General features: G+C 38.0%; 2 protein-coding genes across 7 annotated transcripts in view; one reads left to right on the plus strand and one right to left on the minus strand.

Annotated features, from left to right (window-relative positions):
• LOC117162845 (myelin expression factor 2-like) overlaps positions 1 to 27,092 on the plus strand; it is a 93,771-nt gene that overhangs the window by 25,223 nt on the left and 41,456 nt on the right. The gene's annotated exons all lie outside the window — the stretch shown is intronic.
• Positions 1,486 to 27,092, minus strand: part of LOC117162847 (neurotrimin) — a 476,077-nt gene continuing 450,470 nt past the window's right edge. For 2 of the 4 annotated variants that reach the window (XM_033344845.2, XM_033344843.2), the window contains exons 6-7: positions 16,463 to 16,631; positions 1,486 to 15,722 (exon numbers count right to left, since the gene is read on the minus strand). In XM_033344845.2, coding sequence (XP_033200736.1) covers positions 15,634 to 15,722; positions 16,463 to 16,631 — 258 coding nt within the window. In that variant the 3' untranslated portion in view covers positions 1,486 to 15,633. Of the gene's footprint in view, positions 15,726 to 16,462; positions 16,632 to 27,092 lie in introns of all 4 variants that reach the window. The other 2 variants (XM_033344844.2, XM_033344842.2) reach the window with 1 other exon arrangement.

Genomic DNA, 27,092 nt, shown 5'->3' on the forward strand with positions numbered 1-27,092 from the left:
TTATCTAATAAAATTATACTATTTAGCAAGATGAATGTGTGTTGCAATTCAAGAGTTGCTTGGATTCTTTTTTAATGTATTTTTTGTCATCTTGCAATTATATGAACGAACAGTAAATTACTAGTCGAAGACAAATTAAAAGATTTAGCAAAGCTTGGTGGGGAAGAAGAGACAATCGCGAGAATCAACTGCGACTAAACCGCAAGTGGTCTAATTGCAAGCAGGCTTGGCTCTAGTAATCGAGGGGTGGGAACGTCACATTACACGTGTAGATAATGCATCGTCCATGCAAATTCGTATGTCGCGTGTTTAACGTTTATCCTTCAGCCGACCCGATCCAAGAGGGTTCTGACCGTTTGCCCACCTATCAACCTTTGTAACTCTGTCAACTTTAATTGGATCGTGGCCTTCGGTGGCTCGATTCTTCGTAATTTATGTGCATCGTGCGTACGAAAAATTAATTGTCCCGTGACTCGATTTAAGACGTTTCTAGTGATTCATTGGCTTTAGAAACGTAGATGGTCAAGACGTTGGAACGACATATGAGATATGGCTTTTATTTTTTGGTATTTTAGAGCAGCCTTGCGTTCACAGCGTGCACGATTTATATTTTGACGTTCAAACAATATGAACTTTTTTTATTCCAATGGAAATTTTCAGATATATGAAAGATTAAAATTGTAGGGATTTTACAGGTTGCCTGTCTTCCATGTGATGAGAAGGCAATGTCTTGGTGAAAATAAAAAAATATATATAGAGCAGTATAGATATTAAATAATTTTAACTGATTCAATACAATAATACGACAAAATTTTTCAGCAAGAAAACAGAACTTTCACTCTCAATCACATTCATCTACTAATTGCACTTACGCACTTTCTATAATATATACTTACATCTGTTCATGTTCTCTTTTCTCATTTTGCGACTTTCCATTTAATCTGCGCGAAGTATACGGACTACAGACATCTCCTCGATGCATTCGATCACGTTCATCTTGAACCATACATCATTCTTCCACGCCTTCGTCTCAAGTCTAACATTCGAAGCTCAGTCTCTCGCTATAAATATTCACAAATTTCTGCATAGTTGCACTGTCCGATACACGTATAAATTAAAAAAAAGGAATACAAATAAAGGATTATTGAGTAGATTTTTTTATCAGTAAAAAGATATTCCATGTAACAGTCGAATATTTGTTTGAAATAATTTCGATATTTTATTCAAACCGAATTGACGTACTCTTCACTCTCTATCGTTACATTTACACCGTATACTTACCATTATCGTTTGTCCATAAAACTGTCATTTTTTCTCGTAGAACGATAGCTCGTAGATCTCGCCTTACGCTTTTATTTCGTTCCGCGAATAATAACATATCCTTTCGTAGCTCGGCGAAGGAATCGTTGAAAATTTCAATATCGCAGGGCACGCGCTGTCGCAAGCAAATATTAATCCTTGGGAACATTGAGAACGCCGTGGAACTTTACGATCGATAATTTATTTCTGATTATAGATACAATATACATCGTAGGCTAGACGAAACACTTAATAAGTATATTTTTAGCCTATCTATAAGTGGTACGGCGTGTCCGAGAACGCAAAAGAAGTTTTGTCGTTAGATGTAAAACAGATGTGAAAGTCGTTTCGTTTTTTTCATTTTTTGTTCGTTTTGTTCCATGTTGATCGCCGTGCCCTAGATTGGCAGTCGATTGGTGTTAACTTAAAAACCTAAAGTGGATGTACAAGTGAATCGAGTCTTCTTTTCGATTCGCGTCGAGTGCGACGTTATATTCTAGCTTACATCGTTTTTCCTTCGTTACATTTAAAGTGAACGCTCGTGTCGATCGAGTCTCGATTAATTGAAGTAATTCGACAATATTTACACGCTCGCACGCACACGTACACACGCTCGTTCGCTCGCTCGCTCTCTTTTTTTCTCTTTTTTGTTCGATTCTTACACTCGAAAGCGGCTCACGTGGTATGAACTGGCAGCCGGACGAAATTCATACAATGCGGTCGCTTTTTATTCGATTTATTGGCTATTCAAGGTATATATGATAGAGGACTAGCCTGTCAGTGTTGTCACAGCACTGACAGCAAACTGGAATACACGTTTCAGGGGTAATACGTGTTTCGATGTTCTCCGGATAACAAGCGTGTTGCTCCGCAAATCCCTGCTTTGCTAATCGAAATCATTTCGAGGTCCAAGGGGAACAAATACGGATAGAAAGGATGAACATATTATACTCGAAGGGGTACACCGTGAACGCAGGTTAATGATATGCAACGCGAAGCGAGTGCGGTGTAATAAACGATACAAAAGGGCATGCCAGATGTAAAACAACGAGTAACAAAATGCAAACGGACCCATATTTCGAGTAGGTACCAGTGATCAATGCTTTCCTGATATTCGGTCGGAAGCGTTGCAACATCGACACGAGATGAATAATTACGAATGAAATGCGGGCAGATTGATATTGATATCGCAGTCCATTAATCGAGGACAGAATAATACGAGCCGTTTTGTTCCAGTCATATTCGAATGGATCGATGGCGCTTATTAGTCTCACGTGCATAGACGTAATCTCGAGTAGTAACGATAGGTTCATCGATAATTTTTCACGAAGAATTGTTCTTTTCGATTAGAGGAAACTTAACGATCACGGAAAACAATTTTTAGCGAGAACGCGGCTACATTAGAGGGAACTTTTAGAAAATGTTCGAAGGGCCAATTCCGCTTGTACGAACCGTGTCGATGAGCAATAATATACAGACTCTCCTTTCCTCGTTTTCCCTCGTTTATTCGCATTTTATTCCTATTTCCTCGCGTTTCATTCGTTTCTCATCTCTTTGCACTTTCCCTGCCGCCTTCCCCTCTCTTTCTAACGAAACGAACGGCTCCATTGAACGAATTAAGCCCGTCTCTCACCACGCCTTCTTACCTTCTATAATCTTTCCAATCAAGCTTCTTAATTTCTCGAATAAACTTCATTTTTACCCGGCTCTCTCACTCTACTTACTTACATATTCACAATTAGAAGTCTATTCGTGCCGCGGGGAGAAGCGTCGCAGATTCGAGAGTGGAAACTTTACGACTTAATTTCCTTTTCATCGCGCGATGATCCATTATTCCCTCGAAATCTGCGAAAGTTTTTCCGTGGATCGCGGTCCGAGACCACTTGGATTCAGTCCGTAGCCTTCTCTATGCCATTTTTATCCTCTCTCTCCCTCTCTCTCTCTCTCTCTCTCTCTCTTCCACCCTCCCTGTTCGTTTTGACGTGCGACGCCAGCTCTAACGACTATTTACACGTACCCGTTCTCGCTCGGAGCGCACACGCTCGAACATATGTTGTCCTTTTGCCTCCTTTCCCTCGCACGATGCGGCCGTTTGTTTGTCGTAGAAAGAAACGCAAACGTTTTCCGCAGCTCGACAGCAATCGCTGTATCATAAATCGTAACACCGCACGGGTATGAATTTTAATGGCAAACGGAGACTCGGTGGACGATACTCCAATTTAATTTTTGTAAAACTAACAACCCAACTGACGGTTTTTCCCGTTGAAGACCGGAGGAATTTCGCCATTTTTTCAGCAATTATTTACAACGATTTACGCTCCACTGATATTTATGGTCTTAAAAGTCAACATTAATGTTCTCGGCAATTTTGCATACGCACTCTCGCGCATAAATATTGGAACACTTGCTAACCTGATTAGACTGCGCATATCTATACAAATTTTCATTTTTATCGACACGGTTAATGAAATAGAACTCGAACAGAGGCTATAACGAGTTCTTTACTTTCGATGTTTGATGATCTTCGTATTTAAATCTACATATGCCTGAAACTAAACTGCAGTGACGGCCGTGTATGTACCTAAAGTTTCTCAGGAGATTGACAAAATATCTCAATATCTTTCGAATCGCGAAATTTTATAATCTCGATGTAAATAATTACCAAAAATTCATCTTTTTGTGTCCACCTTCTTCGTAGTACTGGAAAATCCAACAGTATCGGCGCAAGAAAATAATATATGTACGATCGAAAACATGACCGAGAAACGAAAGCAAGGCAAACTGGCTCGTAAGAGAGCCGCGAACATTTTCCTTTCGTAGTCAGTGTGACAAATGAAACACCGCGAGAGTGCGAGAGGTTTTATTCATACGGTGTGCCCCGTTATGAGCGCGACTTTCGAATATTTTTGACTTTACCGGCCTGCTAGAAATAGTCGGCCGTCACTACCTGTTGTATGATACAGCTTTTGCGAAGGATTTAGAAAAGCCACAATCACAGACACGCGTTTTGTTCTCCCTTTTCCTTTCTTCCACGCTCTTTCTTTCTTTTGTATTTTCATATTTTTCCGAGGAAAACGCTCATAATGACGTACACATACTCACACACGCACACATACACACGCGCGTGCACACGAGTAGTAACGATCGGTATACGGGTAAATATATATTCACAGTTCTCCCGATACGGTTCCAATTAAGTGTCTCTCTCACTTTGTCCTTCCTTCTTTTTTCTTGTCTTTTGCTTTTCTTTTTTTTCTCTCCCTTTTGTATTTTTTTACACTGACTAGGCGATAACGTTACAACGACAGTAATGTTGTGTTACAATTAGTTTACGGGTGTATAGTTTTACGCATATCGATATAATGTGTAGACGTAATTCTTTTACACTCGATTTGTCAAACTACCAGAGCTCTTATGTTACATGATGATTATATCGTGAGACGACGCACCATTTATCTTTTTCGACGTTGATAGGTGATTACAGTCGGTTCCTTCACTTTCTTTTCCACGTTCACGCCAAATTCTCCCATAGTTTCTTTTCTATCTTTTTTCTTCTCCTTTCGTTTAACGATTACAATAATAACTGTCGTCGGTTGGTCAAAATATACATATACAGCGTATCGTACAAAATGAATCGTAGTGTAACAGTCATGCGGCATGTCGTCGTCGTTAGATATTGTCTAAGCGAACTAAACAACTAAACGGTATTTTCATACATATTTACATCCGAGGAAGGTACACTGATCGTTAATCATCGTCGATTAATCAGACTAGTTTAGAAACTCGTCGATACGAATCGGCTGAAGTGATGAAAAGGCAATCCTATTGTCTCCTCTCTTTTCAACCCTTTCACGGATAAAATCTTTTTTTTTTTTTAATTAATCGAACATATACAAAATTTCTCTTATCAGTAAGTTTCTCTTATAAGTAACGACTACGATATTTTTTTCCCTTTGAAGTAACGTTCAGATGAATTTATCAAAATTCGTGTATACATTTTTTTTTTCATATCTTAACTTCATTTTTACTATACTTTTCTTTCTTGCGCGAAAGGGTCGAGAACACTCCAATGCACAGCAGAGTACGATTTCCACGACGATTTGCGAAGTTAGGAAGAGAGTTATACGGCCCGCCGTTGACCCTTTACGTTTCACACATACGCAAATAACACCGTCGATTCAAGTATGTATCACTTGGTGTCAATTTAACCCCGGGACACAGCCGATGATAAATTGTTTCGAGTTCTTGTATACACTTGATCGCAATGTCGGAAACGCGTTCTCGTCTTTCCTTCTTCAGACAATTTCGCGCATTATCGTGAATGCTCGATCAATTAAACGTTTATTATTGAATACACGTTTCGTAGAAAATGTTTACAACGATCCCGTAAAAACGTAGAGCACGGTTATAGCGTGAAAGTCTGATTGGACGTTTGAATCGCGTGCGAATACGAATACGATGGAATTTTCAACGGTAACACAAGCGAAACGAGTTGCACCAAACGCATTGTAAATTCGCGATAAAATAGGCAAATTGCTTTCGATACCGGTGTACGGCGATGTTTGACGAATCTTCCGGTTGTTTCTCATTCGATGCACGATACGCCAAGCTTATAAAACGGCATGTAGATTTCTCTTGGTCGCTCGCGTGTCGCGGTGAATACTAATCCAGTTTGCAACGACACATTTGGCACACCGCTCCCCGTGATTTACCTATTGGAATTGCAAACCGAAATAGTATACACGAAAAATACATCCACGCCTCGCTCTAGATTGGCTACGATGATAAATGTGTTTCTGAACCCGGTATAATTTGTCTCTTTTCAGCCGTGACTGATTCTGTTACCTGCTTTTTTTTCTAAAAGTTTGTGAATGTTATTGCGTGATATTATGCATGCCGTAGATAGAAGAATTTTCGAAGTTATGGTGTCATATATTATTTGGTGTGATCGAAGGATAAATAGTTGCAGTAGATGAATGGTCGAACGATAAGTGGTTACAGACGTTTATAGTTAGACATTTGAAGTTTGTAGGATCATATCATTAGTATTCGTGTAATGTAGTTGTCGATATATATTGACAATTGCAGTATTTCGTTTAATGTAAGTTACTTAGTCGTCGAGTTAAGATTCCTTTGGTATGTCTGATTGGTTTAACTTATTTTGATTTATTAAGAAAGTTATATTAAAGGAAATATAAGATACGAATATAAATAACCGAGATAGGTTGTAAGAAAGGTTTGTGCATATAATTAACATGTTTGACAACACAATCTCTTAAATAAATTAATAATAATATAATCTTTCAATTGTCGAAAAGTCATATAAATTGAAACTAACTTGAAGATATTTCCTAGATTTTCGTCGGAATGAAATAAAGCTTGTCAATGTCTTTTTACTCCAAACTCGTAATAACATTTCTTTCAACGTTACTCATAAACGTCGAGAGAAAATTCATCGCGAATTACGTGATGCATACCGATGCAAATTACGTTTCTAGACCACGTTCACGTCTTTTTATTATGATTATGGAAGTTGTAAATTGAAATCTTGCTCGTTCATAAATAGCCATACATTTCAGGCAAACGTATACAGCAAAAATATCAAGATTAAATTGCTGTACGCTTCCATTACCTGAAATTTTCGAATACGTTGATTATTGGTTCTCAGCTTGTTTACGGTCTCAAATAAATTTTCTTTCAACTAAAATATGTTGGATATCGCTGTATGCATATAAAGGATAATATAGAAACAATTTAGAAATAAACAGAATTCGTTTTTCCAATTTACTAATCTCTAATAATCAGCCTTTTTGGTCTTTTTGATCCTAAGAAAAATGAAGTATAAGAATCGTATTATAGAAGCGATTCTTTTGAAAAATACTTAGTTTTACTGTTATTATAAAAATGAACATTGCTTGGTATATTTTTTAAAAGTCATGGTTGGAAGTTGTACGTGTTTTGATGAATGACGAGATATGTATCTTTTTGTTGAGCAAAAATAATTCATCGATTTTGCACACGTCCTAACATGCACGATAATGAAATAGAAGTTGGAGTTATAAGTTCCAAATTGCAAATTTGAAATTAATCGTCAATTAACGCGGTATGAAATTGCACACACCCCCCGGGTACAGTTAATGCATTATCGATCTAATGCGTCGCATCATCTGATACACTGTTCTTTATGTCAGATACACGTAATAAGATCAAACCTGTAATTAGCTTTTGGTTATCGTAACAAAAGTAATAATCAAAAATATTTTGCAATCGTAGTTTACGTGGTTTAATATTTTATTTCCGAATATATTCTCTAAGATAGTTCTCTAAGATAGTAATTTATTATTTGTTATTTTCCGCATAATAATTTCTATGAGAAGAAATCATTTTAAGCAGCTAATTTAATGAGATTCAAAGTTACGAGCGGTTAGAAAACAATTTTCAGAATATACACAGTATAAACAAGAAACTACTTAGATAAATGTTTTTTAGTTTAAAGGCAATGAAATATAAAATTATAAAACCACTGGTATTCTATTTAGTTATTTTTTATGTTTAAATAGTTTTGATTAATTATAAATCATCTTTAATTTCCTGCTATAGATCTATTGAAATGAATTTTCAGGAAGACACAAACGTAGAAAAACGATCGTTAAAATCTGTCTCGCGTTCGTTATTCCCTGTTGTGCACGACGACAGAGTAATAGTCAACTGGCTATGGTTCCCGCAGCTTGCCAACACTATTTGTGATTATTTTTCAGGCCGTGACAAAAGACAAATATGTACATATTTCTTTAGCGATATCTTCATTTCTCGGGGAATAAATGACGTGGCGAGCGTGATGTAGCTATGGTCGTTAAAGCAAGACGAGTACTATCCTTCTCTTTATGGACAGACGTCTTCTCATTTTCCTACGTTCTTTTTTTCCCATCTTTATCTACGCTCCCTTTGTACGATGTAAAACACATTTTCGAATCTTTTTCGTTTCCAGTTCACTTTTAATCTGGGTCGCTTACCCTTCGTTTTAACTTCTTTTAATAAAAAAGGAAAAAGTAGACGGTATGAAAAAAAGGGTTGAGAAATAAAAAATATCGGAAAGAAAAGCAGAATATTTCGATAGCGAATCGAATAGAAATAGGTTACACGCAGGCATGAATCACTGTCAAAATTTCTCTCCTCCGTGCAGATCCGTATTTTCGTTTCTATTTTCGCTAAATGGTTCTTCGCGTCAGCTGATCGTGCGCACACGTTGCACGCTGAACGATGTGGAAGCTTCTACGACCGTTTACGAAAATAAGTAGTAGACGGTTAGTGTCGCGTTAACGAGAAACGATCAATAAGGTCGGGCTCGGGTATTATCTTTGTTTATCCAAGCAACTGTCCTTTCGTATATTTTCCTTTTTCCTTTCGCCGGTTTCCCGTCCGAGCTTTTCCTTCGGTATTTATCGCCGGCAGAAATAAACGTTATTTTTAGTGTCACCGGCACGACCATGGAAATAACAATACCGAGCCACGAACGCTTTCAATATAATCTACACCGGTTGCTGGTTTCCCGTATAACCTGGAAATTACACGGGCACAAAAGTTTAGATGCATTTGTATGATACACGGTAGTTTATATAATTGTGACCCGACCATTTCTCCGCCACTGTCGTGGCAATGATTAAAACGTTCGCATTCATAATTCAGACCGGCAAAATCCTATGAATTTTTATTCCAACGCTTGTGAATCGTGGCGAATACTGCGAGAACTGACCATCGCGTCGTTAAATGAAGAAGTCCGAGATATATATCCTCTCCTTTGGGCAGAGACGTCTTTTCATGGTCGCCTGCTTCTTCTGATTCTTCTTTTGCAACGGCTCTTTCTTTCTGTACACATGCATTACATGCATATATGTATATATACACGTGCCTCTTTGCACGACGATATGTATATATATATATATATTTATACTTTCCGAGCAAGTAAAATAACGATGTTTGTTAGGGAGTTCAACGTCAAAAAGCAAATATTTTCATTTAGCTTCGAGTAAAACAGATTTAGTTCTCAATTAAAGCAGATTTTCCCGACACTGAAAGAAGGGACAGAGTGCTGGACTTGCACGGCAGATATTGTTTCGTTTCGTATTCATGGAAACTATTCGTGATATTCGTAAAAAGGGGAACGCGGATGGAAATATCGATAAATTTCTCTTGCATGTCGCGCAGTCATTTTATTTCGACATCACTATTTGATCTACACCTTTCCTTTTGGTACGTTTTCTTGTATTGAAGGAGAAGTAAGCTCTTTTTTGCTATTAAATTATCGCATAATACAGCGATGCCAATACTCGACTGCAATTATTGCAATTAGAATTTTATCAACGAACGAAATTTACGAAGATTATAGGGATGAAAAATTTTCCGACGTGGTGAAATTTTATGGATAATTTTCTGTATTTTCTCTTCAACATATTGTTCGTACGATAATGATAATGAAGAATAATGTCAGTTATTTCCAGGACGTCTTTCTTAGAATAAAATATTACTAAATAACAAACGATAGCCATTCATTAATTTATGCCAGTGATGTAACATTATATCTAACGCGATGAAACGAGAATAATAGCGCCTTATCGTAACGTAATATTTTATAACGCCACGAGCTTTTGTATTGCACCACGGCGCACTTTATCGCGTCGCGTCGTCCTTTTAGCCATCGTAACAAAGATATAATTTCGAGGGACATGAATTTCCATAGTCATAAATTATTCCTAAACGCGGTTAACAGGTATCAAGAGCTAACGAGTTTATCCGAAACTGAAGTACGACTACATCCAGTAAAATAGTATAGTAATATTAATGATTTATGACCATTTAATATTTCGTAATTTCATAAATCAAATCTTAACCCACGACTAGCTGTTAATTAGCTCCGGAATTAATTCGAAATGGAGTATACCACGATATCAATCTATCAGGTACCATCGGTATACAGATGTATAATGCACTTTCGTATCGAAGGAAATTAAATTTCAATTTCTACTTGTTTGTTCTTGTCAATTCTTTTCGTATGTTTTTTATTTTTATTTCGATAATTCCTTAAGAGAAAGTCGTATGGAGACATAATTTCTTAAATATTTATGAATCTTTGGATGATGTTGAAGCAGATAGTCTATTAATAATCGATAAATATTGAAGGATCAAACATAATCAGCGATATTGAACCAGAAACCAAACTTAAGGCTACAATTAAAATAATATTTCTTCACAATATATTACCACTAATAGGAAACAAAAAAGAAAGATTTAAAGAATCATCCATAAATCATCTACTTTCAATCTCACGTTCGAAAGAAGGGAAGCAAAACTATTTTACAAATAATTCTAAAATGTTTATTCACGTTAAATGTATCGAGTCATCCTTTAATGTTAGTACTACAATGGATGAGCGATCGTGAAAGCAGAGAGCAACGGTCAGGTAGCGATTCCGATCGGTCAGCGTTTAATCGTCCGTAATTCGAGCGTTTCTGGGAAGGTATGTCTGCGTGTGTACACTAGTGTGCAGATGTACGCGCGAGCACACGAATTTCTGTGGCGATACATGAGCACAGTATGCAATGCAGGCGTCTCCACTCAAGGGCCGAGGGTGGAGAACCTCGGCGTGAACATTATGCGGTGCACCTCGCGTTTAGCTTGATAAATGGCGGCGGAGCAGCGGCGAATGCCGGCGTTGTTGCAGCCGCCACCGCCGTCTTTGCCCCTGTTTCCTATGTTCTTTCTTTTTTTTTCGTCTCTTTCTCTTTCTTTCTTTCTCTGTCTGTCTATCTGTCCGTCTCTCTCTCGTTCCCTTCCTTCAACCTTTATTTTTCACCCGTTTCACGTTCTCTTTTCCCTCGATGCTTTTTTCCGTTCCTTCCCCCCTTTTGTGGAGAAATCGTCCGATTTTCAGGTAGGAAAAAAAATTTACCGTAATCGCGCGCGATCCAACAGCACACCATGAAACGGAAGAGGTAAGAACAAGCCAAAATCAAGCTCGAACCAGCAATCATTATTTCTCGCGAGGTTCACATGATATCGTGGACGTTATGGAGATGCGATTATATTCGCGTAGTCAGCAGGGAAACGTTCTTACATGTAATCAACCCGCTGCATTATGACCCAGGCAAAGTTTTTTAATCACGTTTGTTCACCAGTAGATATTACTCGACCTTCGTTTCGTTGGCTAGGTCCTCGGATTAAAATATTCGCCACGATTCCTGTTCATTCGTTATTCATAGTTTTTCTCGCTCTTTCTTCTTCGTTTTTATACTTATTCCGATAATTTGATTGCATATGAAGAGCAAGAACATACAATCTCGAGAAGAGCGTAAGTCCATTTTCGTTTAATTTCCTCGTACCGAATAATTTGTTAGATTCACAGGTAGAAATTTCTTAGAAACAGCTAATGGATCTATGAAATTATATAAACAACAGGATAACGAATCATTTTGTGTATTACAAATAAAATAAATTATCACAGCTTTACCTGTTGGTAGTATAATAGAATAATTATAATATAACAAATATATTATGAAATTGTAGAGGAACGGATAATTTGTGCTTCCGTAGGATAAACTTTGATATAAAACCGATTAGTTGACGTTTCCCTGTTTTGTATGAGCTTCAACGACAGAAAGAACCGATCGTTTTTATCGAGCCTGTTTCACCCATTAAACCGCCATTAAATTTAATTTATTCGCTTAAGAAGATATTTTGCATCGAATTTATTATTCTCCAATTGCGTTACAAACGATTGGCTACGGACGTACTTAAGAAACGGCATTTCCAATTTATTTTGCATTTCTTTCGTATCGACGGCTGATCGTTCGTTTCCATTATTGCGGGAGAAAAGATCCCACCTAAAAGGTCAATATATAAAATCGTGTCGAGTATAAAAGCGTTCGAGATTTATTATCGGCTCGGATTTCATACGTAATTGTTGTATACATATTTGCAATTGACGATTGTTCTGCAATTCAGTCAGATTTCAATCCGCGTGTGCACTTTCTCGTCCAAAGAACGATGGAAGATTAAAATTATCGAATCGACGTGGAAAAAAATTCAATTTCTCAAACATTCGCGATATTATTTCTGAAACGTTCGCGACGTTAGTATCGCTCGTATGATTGATATGTGGATAGAGTAATGCAATCTTTCGAGAAATACTGATATCGATGCACGATTACTACGATAGTTATATCGTATTTATTTTTATTGCATTTTGTTCGAATATCGTTCATCGTTGTTGGCAGTGGAGGGATTGAACGCATCGTCGAATATGAATGTTCCGGAGTTTTAAAGATCAAATCGAATCGAGAATGCATAAAATCATCTTTTATGTGTGTCCGCATTTACACAGAGAAGACCACCAACCGTTTGCTCTAATTAATCCGTCGTGCATTTCAGAAACCGAAGAGGATTATTTTGGTAATTGGAAAGCATTCGAAGACAATTTCATTTGTAGAATGAAATTCGAAAAACCAGGAACTTGGAATTAACGATTAAAAACGTTTGTTACATAAATATTTGAAAAGCTCTTGGTAACGTTGTTGTCTCTAAAATTACATGCTTTTAAAAGTTTTATAACAATCCATGAATAAATGTTCGTTTGACCTAACTTTTTCTCAGGCTAAATCCTAGGTGAATGGATTTAAATAAATTTTTATTTGCTACGAGGAACAACGTTGTTATCCCGTGAGTGACACGGATTATGACGGATGCTATTATACCAAATTCCATTTCGAAGTTGAACTTTTGCTCGGCGATGATGAATAGCCAGCTCGTGAAGGGAGCAAATTAGGAAAGTTAATTCGACCGCGTGCATCCTATTCGTTCACGTTCTGCCAATCGATTAGACAAATACGTTCATAGCAGTTTTTTTAACGCGTCTTATACCTTCTACCGAGTGTTCCATCCGTTCCATTTTGCTTCGGTCTATTACTCCTTGGCCCCGTTCGCTTCTCTTCTTTTTTCTTTTGCTCTGCTCTATGCGATCGATTCCTCGAATCGACTTTCTCGACACAACCGTCGACGATTTTTTTAAAACCAGGAACAATGAAAATGCGAGTTCGCAGTTTCGAGCATTACCGTACGAGAAAAGACGCACGTTGCAATTGAGTTTTGAAATAAATTGTTTGGAAACTATCATTCGGCTTGGGTATGAAAAAAAAGACGCGATATTGATCTACGTTTCACGCTCGTGAAAAAAAATAAAATTTATACTCTCGTTAAAATTGCATGAATATTCTGCATTATATTGGATATTCTGCATGATACTTCAATTTCGTTCTGGTGAGATTATTACGGTATAAATTACAACGTTTCGATCAGATTGATCAATTTACCAAATAAAACATCTTCTCTCAGGATTAGCTATTAAAATATTTACCCATCGTATCGACGGTGCAGTGGGTTAACGAGATAACATTTCAAAGTATTTAATGCCGTATTACAGAGAGATAAAATAATTACATCTGCGTGTATTTATATAAATATGACGATACCAAAAAGAAGATAAAAATGAGTCCATTAATAGCATAAAATAAATTTTTCATAACCATCGAACAATACATCGATTCATCCTACTGTTAATTTATTTTTTGGGAACTTGGCGGGTATTTTTTTCATGCAATAAGCCAACGACACATTCGGTTCGGCGTTTTAACAGGCGTTTTATTTTGTGGTGTGTAAGTACACCGTCCGCATTAATCGATTTGCGTGAAACGTCAGTTTTGCCATACGGTGGAAATTTGCTCGTGGTGGTGTATGTGTGTGTGTATCGGTCGCCGAAGTAAATAAACTTATTATGATCGAGTCGTGATAACGGTAAATTAATTGCTCGGTCGCAGTCGAGTTTCGCCAGCGTGCGTCAGCCTGTGAAATTCATTCGTTACGCTTAATCGTATACTGACTTCCGTTCCACGTAACACGTGGATCGCGATCATGCTCGTGTCTCGTAAATTAGACCGCCTTACATGTGACCGGTTGGCGTTGAAAGCAACCGAGCGAGAAAGAGACGACGTAAATAGATGACACGTAAGAGAAACGACTGAATAGAACGTGATGTTGGTGAAACGAATGAAAAGTAGAGTAGATGAATCCGTTAGAAAAAACGTGTGAGTTCGAGAAGTTGATTCTTACATGACTAGAATTCTTATCGAGAGAGATCCTCTTTTTCTTTTTTTGTAATTTTATTTTTTTTTTTAGTTTCATTCGTCGCACGAGAGATCACCAACTCATTGTTTCCATCGAAAGCGTATCGCGTATAAATATCGACGTAACGAGGGCTTCAGTTCCGGAACTAAGTGGTGCTGAGCGATTTCAGCGTGGAGGCCGCGAGTTTGGACGCGATTATAGGCGGATCGAACTTGGCCATTAGCTTTTCGATCTTAACCATTTCGATCTTTAACGATCTTTCGATCGTCCTTCTGCCTAACAGATATCGATATTAGTGTACAGCATCGCGATACCCTGGATGCGATCAAAATTACGGTTGCGTGGCAACGATTCACCCTTTTCGATCCGACGACGTACGAAAACGAATCCGTCGGTCTATGACTCACATAGCTTTCTCTTTTTGTACTTTCTCTTTTTCACTCGTCTACCTTCTATCTTCCCCTTTTCGTATCTACGCACTTTTCAAACGCAAGGAAAGACGATCTTTGATACTCCGATTCACTCTTGTCCCGATGCTTGTTCCGTTCTGTGTCTTCCTCTCGATCGCTGATTCTTTGTCTTTCACCGTTTCAGTTCGCTGCTCCGTTTTACGGCTGCTTCGAGCTTTTTCATTCCGCGACCCACTGTCAAGACAACGTTATTCTCGTGTCAAGAGCTATTACGTAGCGTAGTGCGTGTTCGTTCTCGATTACGATCAGTCACTTGGTTGCGTCGTCGAAACGTTGCCGCATCGTCGCTCTCGACGTCGTAGTTCGTTTCAGATCGCGCGCATACGGAACCCGCGACGCCACGTTACGTTTCGGGCCAACTCTCGCGCTTTCACAGGGCTGTCACGTAATTCTCGCATCAGTTCGTCTCGAACTTTGAAACTTTTAACAGCGTCGACGAGGTCGCGTATTGACTGTCGACGTGACGCAAACGTTCGCATACACTATTTCATCGACGTACCGGCGTCGTGGTTAGGTGTTCGCTGGATCACTGCACCACCGCACCGTGCGATTTCCGGTTGCACGAACGCGCGTACTTTCCTCGATGGGGCAGCGATCGACCCCTGATCGTTGGATCTCACGGCGGAAGTCTTTCGTTTACCGTTCGTCCACGCGAAGAAAGAAGGGGAATAGCGTTTCCGGAATAAAACGGTTAGTAAAGCAGCAGACACAGACAGAGCAGAAGGGAGTAGAGCCTCGGTTGCTTGGCTTGACCGCCGTGCTGCATTGCCGCGGGATACTCTCCTGAAACAGAGGACAACACTTAAATTTTCTGAAGGCACCGCATCTCGCGATACGACTAGTAATACGTTGTCAAAGTATATTGGCTGGGATCTGCTGTTCGCGACATAAAGATGTATACGGTCGAAGTCGACGAAGTTTCAGGGTGTACTTTAATTCCATCTAGTCGAGCTAATTACGATGGCAAACTGACTTTGTTACTAAGGCCGTGAAGCCATCGTGTTAACGTTCCTACATTCGGATACTTCCTCATGCATATGTAGATACACTACATACGCGCACACGTCTGTACGTTTAGTCTACACATTTAGTCGTTTCAATGGTGCGTCACGTACAAATACGCTGAAGTGTGCAAACATCAGTTGCAATCGTGTTGGTGTTTTACACGGAAATTCTGTTAAACCGAAGCAATGAATTCATTAATTAAACGTGTGTGTCGAAAGCAGATCTCGTGTTCTCTGTTTGAAACTCTTTCTCTCCCTCTTTCCTATTCTTCGTTTGACGTTCATCAATTTTAAATTAATAATCCGGGGAAACTCGCCTTCGCGTTCCCTTGCCATTAATACGTCTGGTAAAAGAAATTCGAGAAAACGAAGCCGTTTATTAATTTAGATCTTGCTTAAGAGTCGGATCCCCACTAACGATCCGATGTGAAAAACCATTTACGAGTACCGTCGCTGTTTAGATTTGATAACGAGCCGGGTAAAGAGACGGCCCGTAATTAAATCGAAATTACTCACCATTGAGTACGTGAACGGTGATCGATTTTGATTGAGCGTTGCTGGGATTACAGGTGTACCGGCCAGAGTCCGATGGCTTTGCTTCCTGCACCAGTAGAAAACTCTTGGTGATGTCACCCTTTTCCGTGACCACGGATACGCCGCCTCTGGTCGGGTCGTAGGTGATTATCTGCAACAATGATCAAAAAGGGAGCTTTGAGTCGAGCAACGTTGAAAAGTCGAATCGTACTCTGAAACGCGGAGAACGCGAAACGAAGGATGATCGGAGACCACCAACGTGGCAACTTCCTCCCTTTTATTCGAGGGCTGGAAGTTGGAACTGTTGGTCGAGGAACGTGGGAGATAAGCTTTTGGGAAGTACGTCGGAACGTCTGTTGTCATTGAACGAAGGTTGATACGAGGGAGCAGGGAAAAATTCTCGCTGTCCTCTCTCAACCTCCCTCTCTCTTTATCTCTCTCTCTCTCTCTCCTCTGTGATTTATTTCTTTACGTTGTTGGAAGTTGCTAAACGAGAAGAGATTGTATTATTGTAGAAAATATGAATAGAAAAATGTCTCTGCTTTCCTCTGGCGAGTAACTTGATAAATTAAGAGCAATTTGGAATCTGCATTTGTTTGAAAGCTTTTCATTTTCATCGTTTGTTTCAAAACGGATATATTTTTTGAGAATTGTAGACTTTTTATGATTGAAAGGAAGTAACGGCTTTAACGATAGACTATTCCTTTAATAGACCGTTATTTGATACTACAGGTTTCAGTGCTGTTCAATAAACGCATTGTCGGATACTATAACATTGTGACGTGTCAGATCAATCGTGATCTTCACAGGATCATCGTCAAACCCTGCAATATTAATGTATCTTTCTATACGGGGTATTTCAGAAATATAAATCAATCAAGTACAGACTAGCAGTGAACTAAAAATACAAAAGTTGAATGTCAACCTGTCAACCTGTCAATCCCCTATATACGCACCAATGGTCTCTCTAGAATTTCAATAAAATTTCAAGTACTTTCATCGGAAACTTCATCATCAAATAAACACTTTTACTCTGTACTTACACACTTAAACATCCTTTACCGTAAAGGATTGGTCTCGCTATTTTCCTCAGACGTGTAGTCAGCGAATTTCTACGACAGTAACGATATTGCAGTTTCTTGTTACGAAACTTCTCGACTCATCGTACTTTTATTCTCTGCGCTGAAAATCCGCCCTGGCCGTCACGATTTCGTTTAGATTTCCACGTCCTCCTTCTCGAGCGTTTGTACACATAGATTCAGAAAGGCTAACACGGAGCACCGTCCGAACTTGCACCGGTACATAGTGCCAGAGCCCTGGAAACGTTCTGTTTATCCTGCGCCTGTTCCACTCGACGTTCCTCGCGAGTGTCTCTTTAACAGGGGTCGTGAGGGTCGATGCTCGCTGCTGAGGGAGCTAGAAGCGGTGCCGGTGTCGTCAGAGCCGAGACGGATTTCTAAATAAATGATCTGCAACTCGAGCCTTCGGTGCACTGCTCTTACGTGCCATCTTAAGACCATCTTCAGGGAGGACATCTTTCGCGAAATTTCTTGAAACTCGTTTTCTCGAATTTCTTTTTTCCTCGTGGCTGTCCCCATCACCTTCAAAGTTTCTCGTAAATAAACGGAAAAAGCGCCTCGAGTGCGTGCACGATGGTTTTTCACGTTAATGCTTGTCACGTTAATGTTCTGCTGTGAGACGATCATGAACAATATTTATTATCAGATACGTTAAAAATACCGATGATATTTTCCTTTAAATGCTAGAAATCCTAGGAATAGCATTATTAAAATGAACTAAGAATCGGTTAATAAGAAATAGGTATGTACATTGTTTCATTAATATTTGTCGTACAGAATTTGTATCTGATAACATGTACGACCCTAGAACACGTTTGCCATATCATATACCGTATATTGTTTCTAATTGAAAAATGTTTCTATAGACAAAGAACAGAGTTTGCCATATCATATACCGTATATTGTTTCTAATTGAAAAATGTTTCTATAGACAAAGAACAGAGGATGCAATTCATTACAACATGTCTAATATATACATATTTAAAAATGGGACTTTGTACCACAACCCGGTTCAAATGTTTCATTAAAAGAAAAGTTTAAGTAATTCAAAGCGTACAAATGTAACAAAATTATTAATTTCTTATCCATATTGAATGGCACAAGATACAATTAAAAACATGTTGAGTTAAAATATATTAAATAAATGATCCATTTTTGTTATACGTTTGAGAACACGACCTCTCCTGGGTTGTTCAAAATATAATCAATCGGACGAGAAAGTTGCAACCTACGAACTTGATAAGCCGCGCTCTCTTCCTGCCATTCTGTTATCTACGTCCGCGATATAACGCAGAATAATATGCGAAACTTTCACTGGAAAGTACACGGTTAATCCGAGTCTCGTGTATGACGAGCTAATAACGGATGTATTCGTTCCATCCCTTCGTTCGTGTTCAACGCGAACGAGCATATACGCGGTCAAACTTTTGTACCGGTGAAATTTGAAATTTCAAGTTGCATTGATATCATGTCACAGAAAAATCCGTCGTTAAATTCGTCAATTATTTTCACGCGTCTATCACAATTGTTTTGCGATCGGCATCATTTAACGCGTCATGTTTTTGACGTTCTGTTAAACGATTTATTTTTTAGTATCAATTTTCGTACATGTGAGAGTTGTATCGAACATTTTTAGATATACGCAGAGCAGGAGGAAATAATTATCGTTTTATGCGCGCAACAAAATCTCGACGTGGTTAGTGTTCTGTACCCCTTTGAGCAACTAAAACCCTTCGCAAGCTTAAACCTCTTAAAAATTTCTAATAATCCTCTTAGCGACAAAATAAGCTATTAACAACACGGATGGTAAGCTCTTAATTAGAAAAGTCCTGTACCAGGGTCGTTAAAACGTAGCTATAAAATCCGCTTCCTAATTTTCTGTACAATGGGATACCGCGCACCCCAATTACAGTCGACCTACCTCAAAATCAGGACCTTCTACTTTTTTTTACTGTTTACCACAACCACTTACTTACCTTCGTAGAACCGCATTTCTCCTCTACTTCATCTTCCTGGACGGTTGGTTTAGTATTAAATCACCCAATCACTCTACTCTCTATGCTCTCTTTTTAAAAATCACCAACATTGATCCTTCTCTGATATTTGAATGAGTGCAAATATTTCTTTTAATATAGAAATTCCTGTTTTAAATCAATTATGTCACATTGTTCGTTTCGATTACCTGTTATTAATTCGATCAGTTCACGGTTATGTCAGTATCAATAATCGTGTTTTAAAAAAATATCAGAGGTTTGAGAATATCATCGTGTCACACAATCGTTGCAATATATCACGGTTATATCGATTCCTTCTTTTTTATGCGATATTTGTATAAATATTGTTCGATATTAATCCAACCATGGAACCATGGATTTGTGGGAGACAATAGAAAATAATATTGTATATTATCGAAAACAAACGATCATATGGCTGGACATAGACGAAGATACAAGATAATAAGGAGAAGTCTTTAAAATGTAAATTTACGTACCTGGCTAACGCTAAAAAAATACTCTCTTTTTGCATTTTAAAAATTCTTCTCGTTGAAGATACGTACAATAGCCTGAAGCAGGAGCGTGAAAAAATTTGTGAAGGAAACACGATACAACGTAGGTATCCGAGCAATGTTCACTTTCTTAAAACAACGTAAAGAATCTCCCTTACCTTTAGCTACTGGAAATATCTTCCAACATTTTCCTGTTCGCCGTGACGAGGTACCAGTCCGAATTCGACTTCATCAAAAACAAGACGACGAAGAATGTTCGAGTGGACTCGATTTTCAAAGAGCAAATAAAAACGACGTCGAAAAGTTGACGACGAAGACGAGTACAGGATAACGACCGATCCGATGAACGAGAAAATCAGAATTTTACTGTTTCAGGATTGCGATTCGCCAGATTTCCGCGATCTTCATTCGATGTCAGCGAACAGAACGGTGCAGTTCAACGAACTAGATAATTTCACTGCATCGTGGAGCTCGTAATTTGAAGGAGTTTTAAGCGCGTGCCGGACCATAGTTCTACATGGTCTTGAAAAGAGGAAATGGAAATGGAAGGAAACGAGAAGGGAGTCTCGTCAGCCTCATTACGTGATCATAGGAGAAATCGGCATCCCATGAGAATCTTCGGCAACTGGATGGAACATCTTGGACTCAATGGTCCATTGGAATGGTTTCCACCCAGCACGTTACTACTTTTGTCTTATCAGTCTTCTCCTGTGCTCTGATAACGACTCCCTTGTCCCCAGATTCTTTCCTTCTTCCTCCGTCCTGACATTTCCCCCCTCGACTTATATCGCCTTTTCTCGCCTTTCTCGAGTTCGCTTTTTTCTTTTTCCCTACCCCGATCTGATCTTAATTTATCTACTTCATTTAAATCGATAGCCTTTCAGCTTTGATTGAATCCTCCAGGATCACTCGAACGGTTCTCTTTATTACGTGAAATCGCTTTAGAACGTTGGAGACTGTGCTACTCCGGGTTCAATTTATCGTGATGGATACTATGCGCGAAATTAAAGTTATTCCTTTGGGCAACGACCAAGTGAAAAATGTTTTAACACGGAATCAGACAATTGCATAGGCGATAGACAATCTTTATTTTTGTATCTCTCTTTACGTTTAACTGATTTTATTTTGAGGCTATAGCGATAGTACCTATATCGAATTGTTAAAATTCACTTCGTATTTTTTTTCTCTTTTTTTTTACATTTAGAAACTTTCAGCTTCTTTTTCTAGGATTTGATTTTTTATAAATAGAATTCTGCGGAAGTGCGATATAAAAGCGGAAATATAAGAAATCTCGAGCTACGAGTTTCCTTAAGCAGCAGAATTATTTATTTTCGCACCACGAAATCCGGCAATACACTTGCTGCGAACGTATAAATGGCAAAAACAGGTGGTTACCTTGTCATGGCCAGCATTTCCCAGAAACCCGTCTCATTTCCTACGAAGCATATTTTCCAATTCGAAGTCAGCGATATTCTTGTTCCTTGGTCCAATTGTTTCCTCATTTGTTGAGATCGGGCAGAGATAGCCATCTGCTGTTGCACCCGTAAGATTGCCTTTTATTTTGCGATTTCTCGCCAGCTCCTAGCCAACTCGTTCGAATGTACACGTCAGAAGGAAAGAATAAAATATTTTTGAAGAACCTCGTTGTCGCTGATGTTTTCATCAGTTTAGAAGTCTTTATTAACACTAGTTTTATACTTATATCCTTGCAAAATTTCTTACTTTACTTCCAGAATGTTTTAGCAATAATACAGATGTGGAAATACCCTCAAAATTTTCTAACCGTATTACGAAGTTTCTTCTCGTCTTTTGAATGACATAAAATGCATATAAACCTATTACAGTTATTTATCCAATCTCTACAGTTGGAACTAAAATTAAATATACATAACAAATTATAAATTGCAAACTTCTAATTCAAATTCAAACTTAATATTTGGTATTCATCGTACCAATTTCTTTATTCTTATTCTATTCGGTTTAATCGGATTCGATACGCAATAACTCGCCTCGACATCCAAAATCGTCAAACAAGCGTTGGGCAGCTAATTTTCTGTGTCTTAATCACGTTTAGTTCGTTACCATTTTCCAAGTTTCGCCATTTCTCGTGCGAAGTAGTCGTTATTTTACGCGGCCGGGCGTATGACGCGTCATTGTGCCCCGTTTTTCTCAGAGAGAAGCGAAAGTTCGCGTTACACGGTAGCGAGTACAAAGGCGATGAAATGTGTCCACCTTTATTTGCCGCGGCCGATGCCGGGAAATAGCGCGTTTTTCGTAGCAAGTCACGCATGAAGGTAACACGAGCTTTCGACGTCCCCCCTCGAGGACAGGTTCCGAGCTTTTTGTAGACATCCGAGCCTGAAATTGTATCCGACAGGTAAACAGTTGTACATAAAGCGGGCTGTCGTCGACTGTGTTGGTGTGCGTCGCGCGGGAGACCATTTTCGTTCGTGTTGGTGCGTGTGAGGTGCAAATAACGTTGCTTTGAAACTGCGCTGTCACAGGACAAACATTCTCCCTTTCCTTTTTTTTTCTTTTCGTCCCTTTTTTTCTACCCCTTTCTCTCTCCTACATCTAGTGTCGTGTAAATAAGTGTTGGTGGAAGATAAAGAAAAAAAATCGAGCAAGCCAGACAAGTTGCTACACTTGTCGACGTTCTTTGTACGCGTGCGCGAGAACCTTCGTTTAAAACTACAAAGGGTAAAGAATTTGGATTTCGTTAAAGTTTGCAGTTTCGATATGCAAATGTTTTTAAATACTTGGATACGTTATCGCAAAAGTATCCGAACATGTGCTCTTCTTTGAGGGGGTGTAATTTTATCGTAGGTTTAGGGAAAAGAGGATTCACGGTTATACTGTTTTTGGTATACTATAAATGTTATGGCAGAAATTTAACTTTTGAAATTTAATATGCAGTAACAAAATTTACATTCTTTAGATAATTGTTCAGCTTGTGGAATTATTTTGTCGTATGAAAAGCTCTTTATCATCAGGTTGTTTAATTTTCTGAAGCTACATAAAGAAGACCGGTGACATTATCTTAAAACAAATACAAACAGAATATATAATTTAATCTTGTTTACGATAGCTGGTACAACTTCCTTTCGATTGATTCTACTTATTTCAATGTGAATTCTTATTATTCGAATAAGAAATTGTAGATAGCGAAAAGAGAAATGTGTGTTCATATTACGTGAACAATTTATCGATGATCTCAAATAAATGGAGTTCTAAATAAGAATCGAATTAAAAAGATCTGAGAAGTTTCGGTCAATTGGTCAAACCAGTAAATAAAAGTTACAAATCGAAATCGAAGGAAATCGAACTTTCATTGCATTTGTCGAAGTTTCGCCAAGTTAGTCACAGTAAAGTAATGGAACTTAAACGATTAACAAAAATCGATTACAACAAGCAGGAAGTTTGCATTACTTGGTGGATCGTTTGTTCGCGATCGACGTGATCGTTTCCTATTCGTTAGAATGGACTGGCTTGTAATCTTGTTTCTGAAACAACTTCTTTTTGTCAATTTAAGAGCAAAGACATTAAATTTAATAAAATTTTTTATCAATGACAATCTACATCGATGAGATGAAAATTGTCCCTAAGTTTAAGGGTTGAAATTATGCTGTTTTAATCTTTTGTGGATTGCTATCCGAGTAAACATAGTTTTTGTTTCTAATTATTGAGCTTAAAGCGTTCTTAATTTTAACACGAGACCAATCGAGTGAAAGTGACCTATTAACAAACTGACGGCTGTTGCTTTCACTTCACTATAAATGCAATTATTTACAGCCTTTAGATCTCAAGGAAATCTTTCAGCTTAGAATATTCTTTCTTTAATGAATATTTTAATTTTAATCTACTAATAAATGCAAGTACATTATACAGTGGATTTTGTTAGATTTTATCGTTCTGACTAATCTTTCGTTATATTTTAATTGGAATGTTTTTCGATAAATTGGAAATTGATAATTGGAAAGATAATTTTTAAAATATCGAATGATTCATCGAACGATTAGACTTTGAGAAACACAGTGTTTTGACACAATTGGAGAAAGAATAAGAATGCAAGGGATTAAACCGTGTCGATCAAGATCAGTTTACAGTACTCGTTATCGTGAAGAAATTGAGAGTTACAAATCCGGGGAATGTGCTTTTATTTCTATCGTCGTAATACCGTGAAAACCGATTTGGCAACGTCTTTGCCTTGCCAGTTTGGCGATCGTCCACGATCGCCACATAAATAAGACGCGATATCATATCTCGTTTAACCACTTCCTAACAGGATTTCATTCGGGTAAACCGATTAGAACCACCAACTCAATTGATACATCTGCGGTAATAAAAGTTAGCATGAATTCTCACCTCGTTTCGTCAATTATCGTTCATAAAACGCGTATCTGTATTGTATCTGACACAATAATGAAATAACGAGGTAGAAAAAAGTTTATAATGTTAGTGATGTTCCTCGATCAATTTTTTGTTCTATTTTTTTCAGTACAATAAAGCCATTTAAAATTTTTGACGAAGCGAAAAGTGTTTCGATATTTAGATTAGTAAGTTTGATAATGTGAAATCGGAAATCATTAATGGAGACTTGTTTTGATCTTTATCGTCCTGTTTCGATGACGTGCTTGCCGATGTTCGCAGAGAAAGGACTGACCTAGAAAATCACCTAATGAAATGTAATCAGACAAATCGGTAAATATCGTTCTGTTCATACAAAATATCTACGAACGGGAAATTAAGAGCAAAGAAAGCAGTCGATTTAGATTTTTCCTGATTTTCTTCAATTTTATTATTAATTTGAAATAAGCTTCTCAATGAAGTAGAAAAGCACGAACAAATATGTGCTCTTGATTGCAATTGCTATTTTGTTGTAAATAGCAGGTAATAAAGCTTTGCAATTTTATTCCTTTGATTCTTCCTTTTTTTAAATGCTACTTCATTTTGAAATATTTCTCCTATCTTCTGTGTAACAAATTCGCTCAGAGAACACATATATAGTAATTAAAATGTGTAGACACATTGATATTTCCATTTTGAATATTTACAAATGTGTATTATAAGATTAACTGATAATTCATTTAATTCATTTAATTGAATGTTTGATTTTGATCGTTGCTCCACATGTATTGATAACAAATTATCAAGCAGAGTTGTACCATATGTTCAAAAAGCCGGAAATTAACCCCTAAACTGTAAAGGTGGGTGTTTCATGCCCGAGCTATTTCAACCGGATTGAGTTCCTCGCAATGTAGGAGGCAGGAAGCTTTTTTCCCCGCCTAAAAGAGGTTATTTGATAAAAATTTTATGATAACCCTAATTTAGGACGTTTGAAGATGTTACGTGAGTTTTTTTATTTTTTAATAAGTATTTCCACTGAAAAACGTATCGGACATGAAAGACCAATGTTTACAGTTTGAGGATACCGTAAAAACTGTTTAAGGGTTAATTGTCAGAAGCTGAAGATCAACGTCAAGCATGTTTTAATCTTGTTCACTGATAAGTACAGTTACCTATGTGTTATACACAAGAATCAGTAAGAGAGAGAGAGAGAGAGACAGAGAGAGAACAAATTAATATTAATATCAAAAATTAGTTGCAACATGAATAGTGATTGGTATCAAACATGTATTCCAAATAGTCGATCATTTAATTAATTAAAATCGTACGTACGCAACTTCATGTATGTTCATTTACATGTGAATTTACATATCAATTTACATTTATTTATTTTTATATAGTAGATTGCGTCAATTGAATCACAAAGTAACAATGAAATTTCATATGTGTTTCGTTATTTCATCTCAAATATACTATACTGTTTCATTAATTATTACAGTTCGTTACATCCAAAAGACCCGTAACACGTGTCATCACCATTTTAAGAGAGCATCCTAATTTTTCTCATTTAAGGTCGTCGATCAATAATCATTTCTCCATTATCCCTTTTAATCAAGCCGAACAAACAGCCAATACTCGAGTTACCGTTAATGAACACATGACGATCGCAAAGAAAAAAGGGGAAAAAAGAGCAGAGAAAAAAAGAAAGCTAGGAACAACATCGAGGTACCGATAGCTGACCAGGGAAAATAGACTTTAGACCAACGTTCGAAAGATACACGAGATACGTCTGCTTTCGTCGTACTCGAGTGAAAAGGCAACCGACAAATTGTTAAGTCAATTTAATTGCGACCAGCTCGGTCTTTTCTATTTACAAACGCACAGGTACAGTGTTCACACACAGTGAGATTGAGCGAGAGAGAGAGAGAGAGAGAGAGAGAAAGAAAGAAACACGCGAAACGAATAGCTGATGCTCGACATAGAGAGGACAAATCCGCAAGTACACGCGGCAAACCGGGAGAAAACACGTTCGTCTCTCGCACGTGGATAGAACAGAGAGACGCAGTCTCGAAATTCAATCGAAATCAAAGGGACGAGGTTTATTGAAGCGTATGGGGAAAGCCCAGCGAGCTCTGATGATTCCTTGCGGTTGGAAAATGTTTCGCGTCGCGGATCGATCGATCCATCGATCTTATCATCGAAGGATTGCAATTTCACCTTAGTTCACCTCTAGGGACGATGCGTGTTTCCTTCCTTATCGGTTTGTATTCCTGCGCGACGTGTTGCGAAACTCTGCAAGAATCGTTTCCCTGTGAAACTCCATCTCCTCGTCTCTCTCTGCTGTGCGGGAAAGCATTGCATTTGCACAAGATCGTGACTTTGACGAGCGCCATTTCGCGTTTTCTCGTTTTGCTACGACTTTGTAAGATTTATGGACTCCGTATCGAGGGGTCTAAGGTGAATATCTAAGATGGTTAAGAAAGTTAAGGGTAATCTCGTCGATCTACGTAACGTTGAACTTTCCATTCTTCTATTTTTGGATGCAAAGTAAATTATAATTCTTCTGTTCGAAATCGTATGATTAATCAGTATGATTTTAAGGAGAAACCTGATATTTATACGAATTTCTAGAAATACTAATAATAGATGCTCGTTACAATTAGCTTTACCAGTGTCGCAG

The sequence above is a fragment of the Bombus vancouverensis genome, chromosome 2 (assembly GCF_051014615.1).
Source record: "Bombus vancouverensis nearcticus chromosome 2, iyBomVanc1_principal, whole genome shotgun sequence".
Taxonomy (NCBI): domain Eukaryota; kingdom Metazoa; phylum Arthropoda; class Insecta; order Hymenoptera; family Apidae; genus Bombus; species Bombus vancouverensis.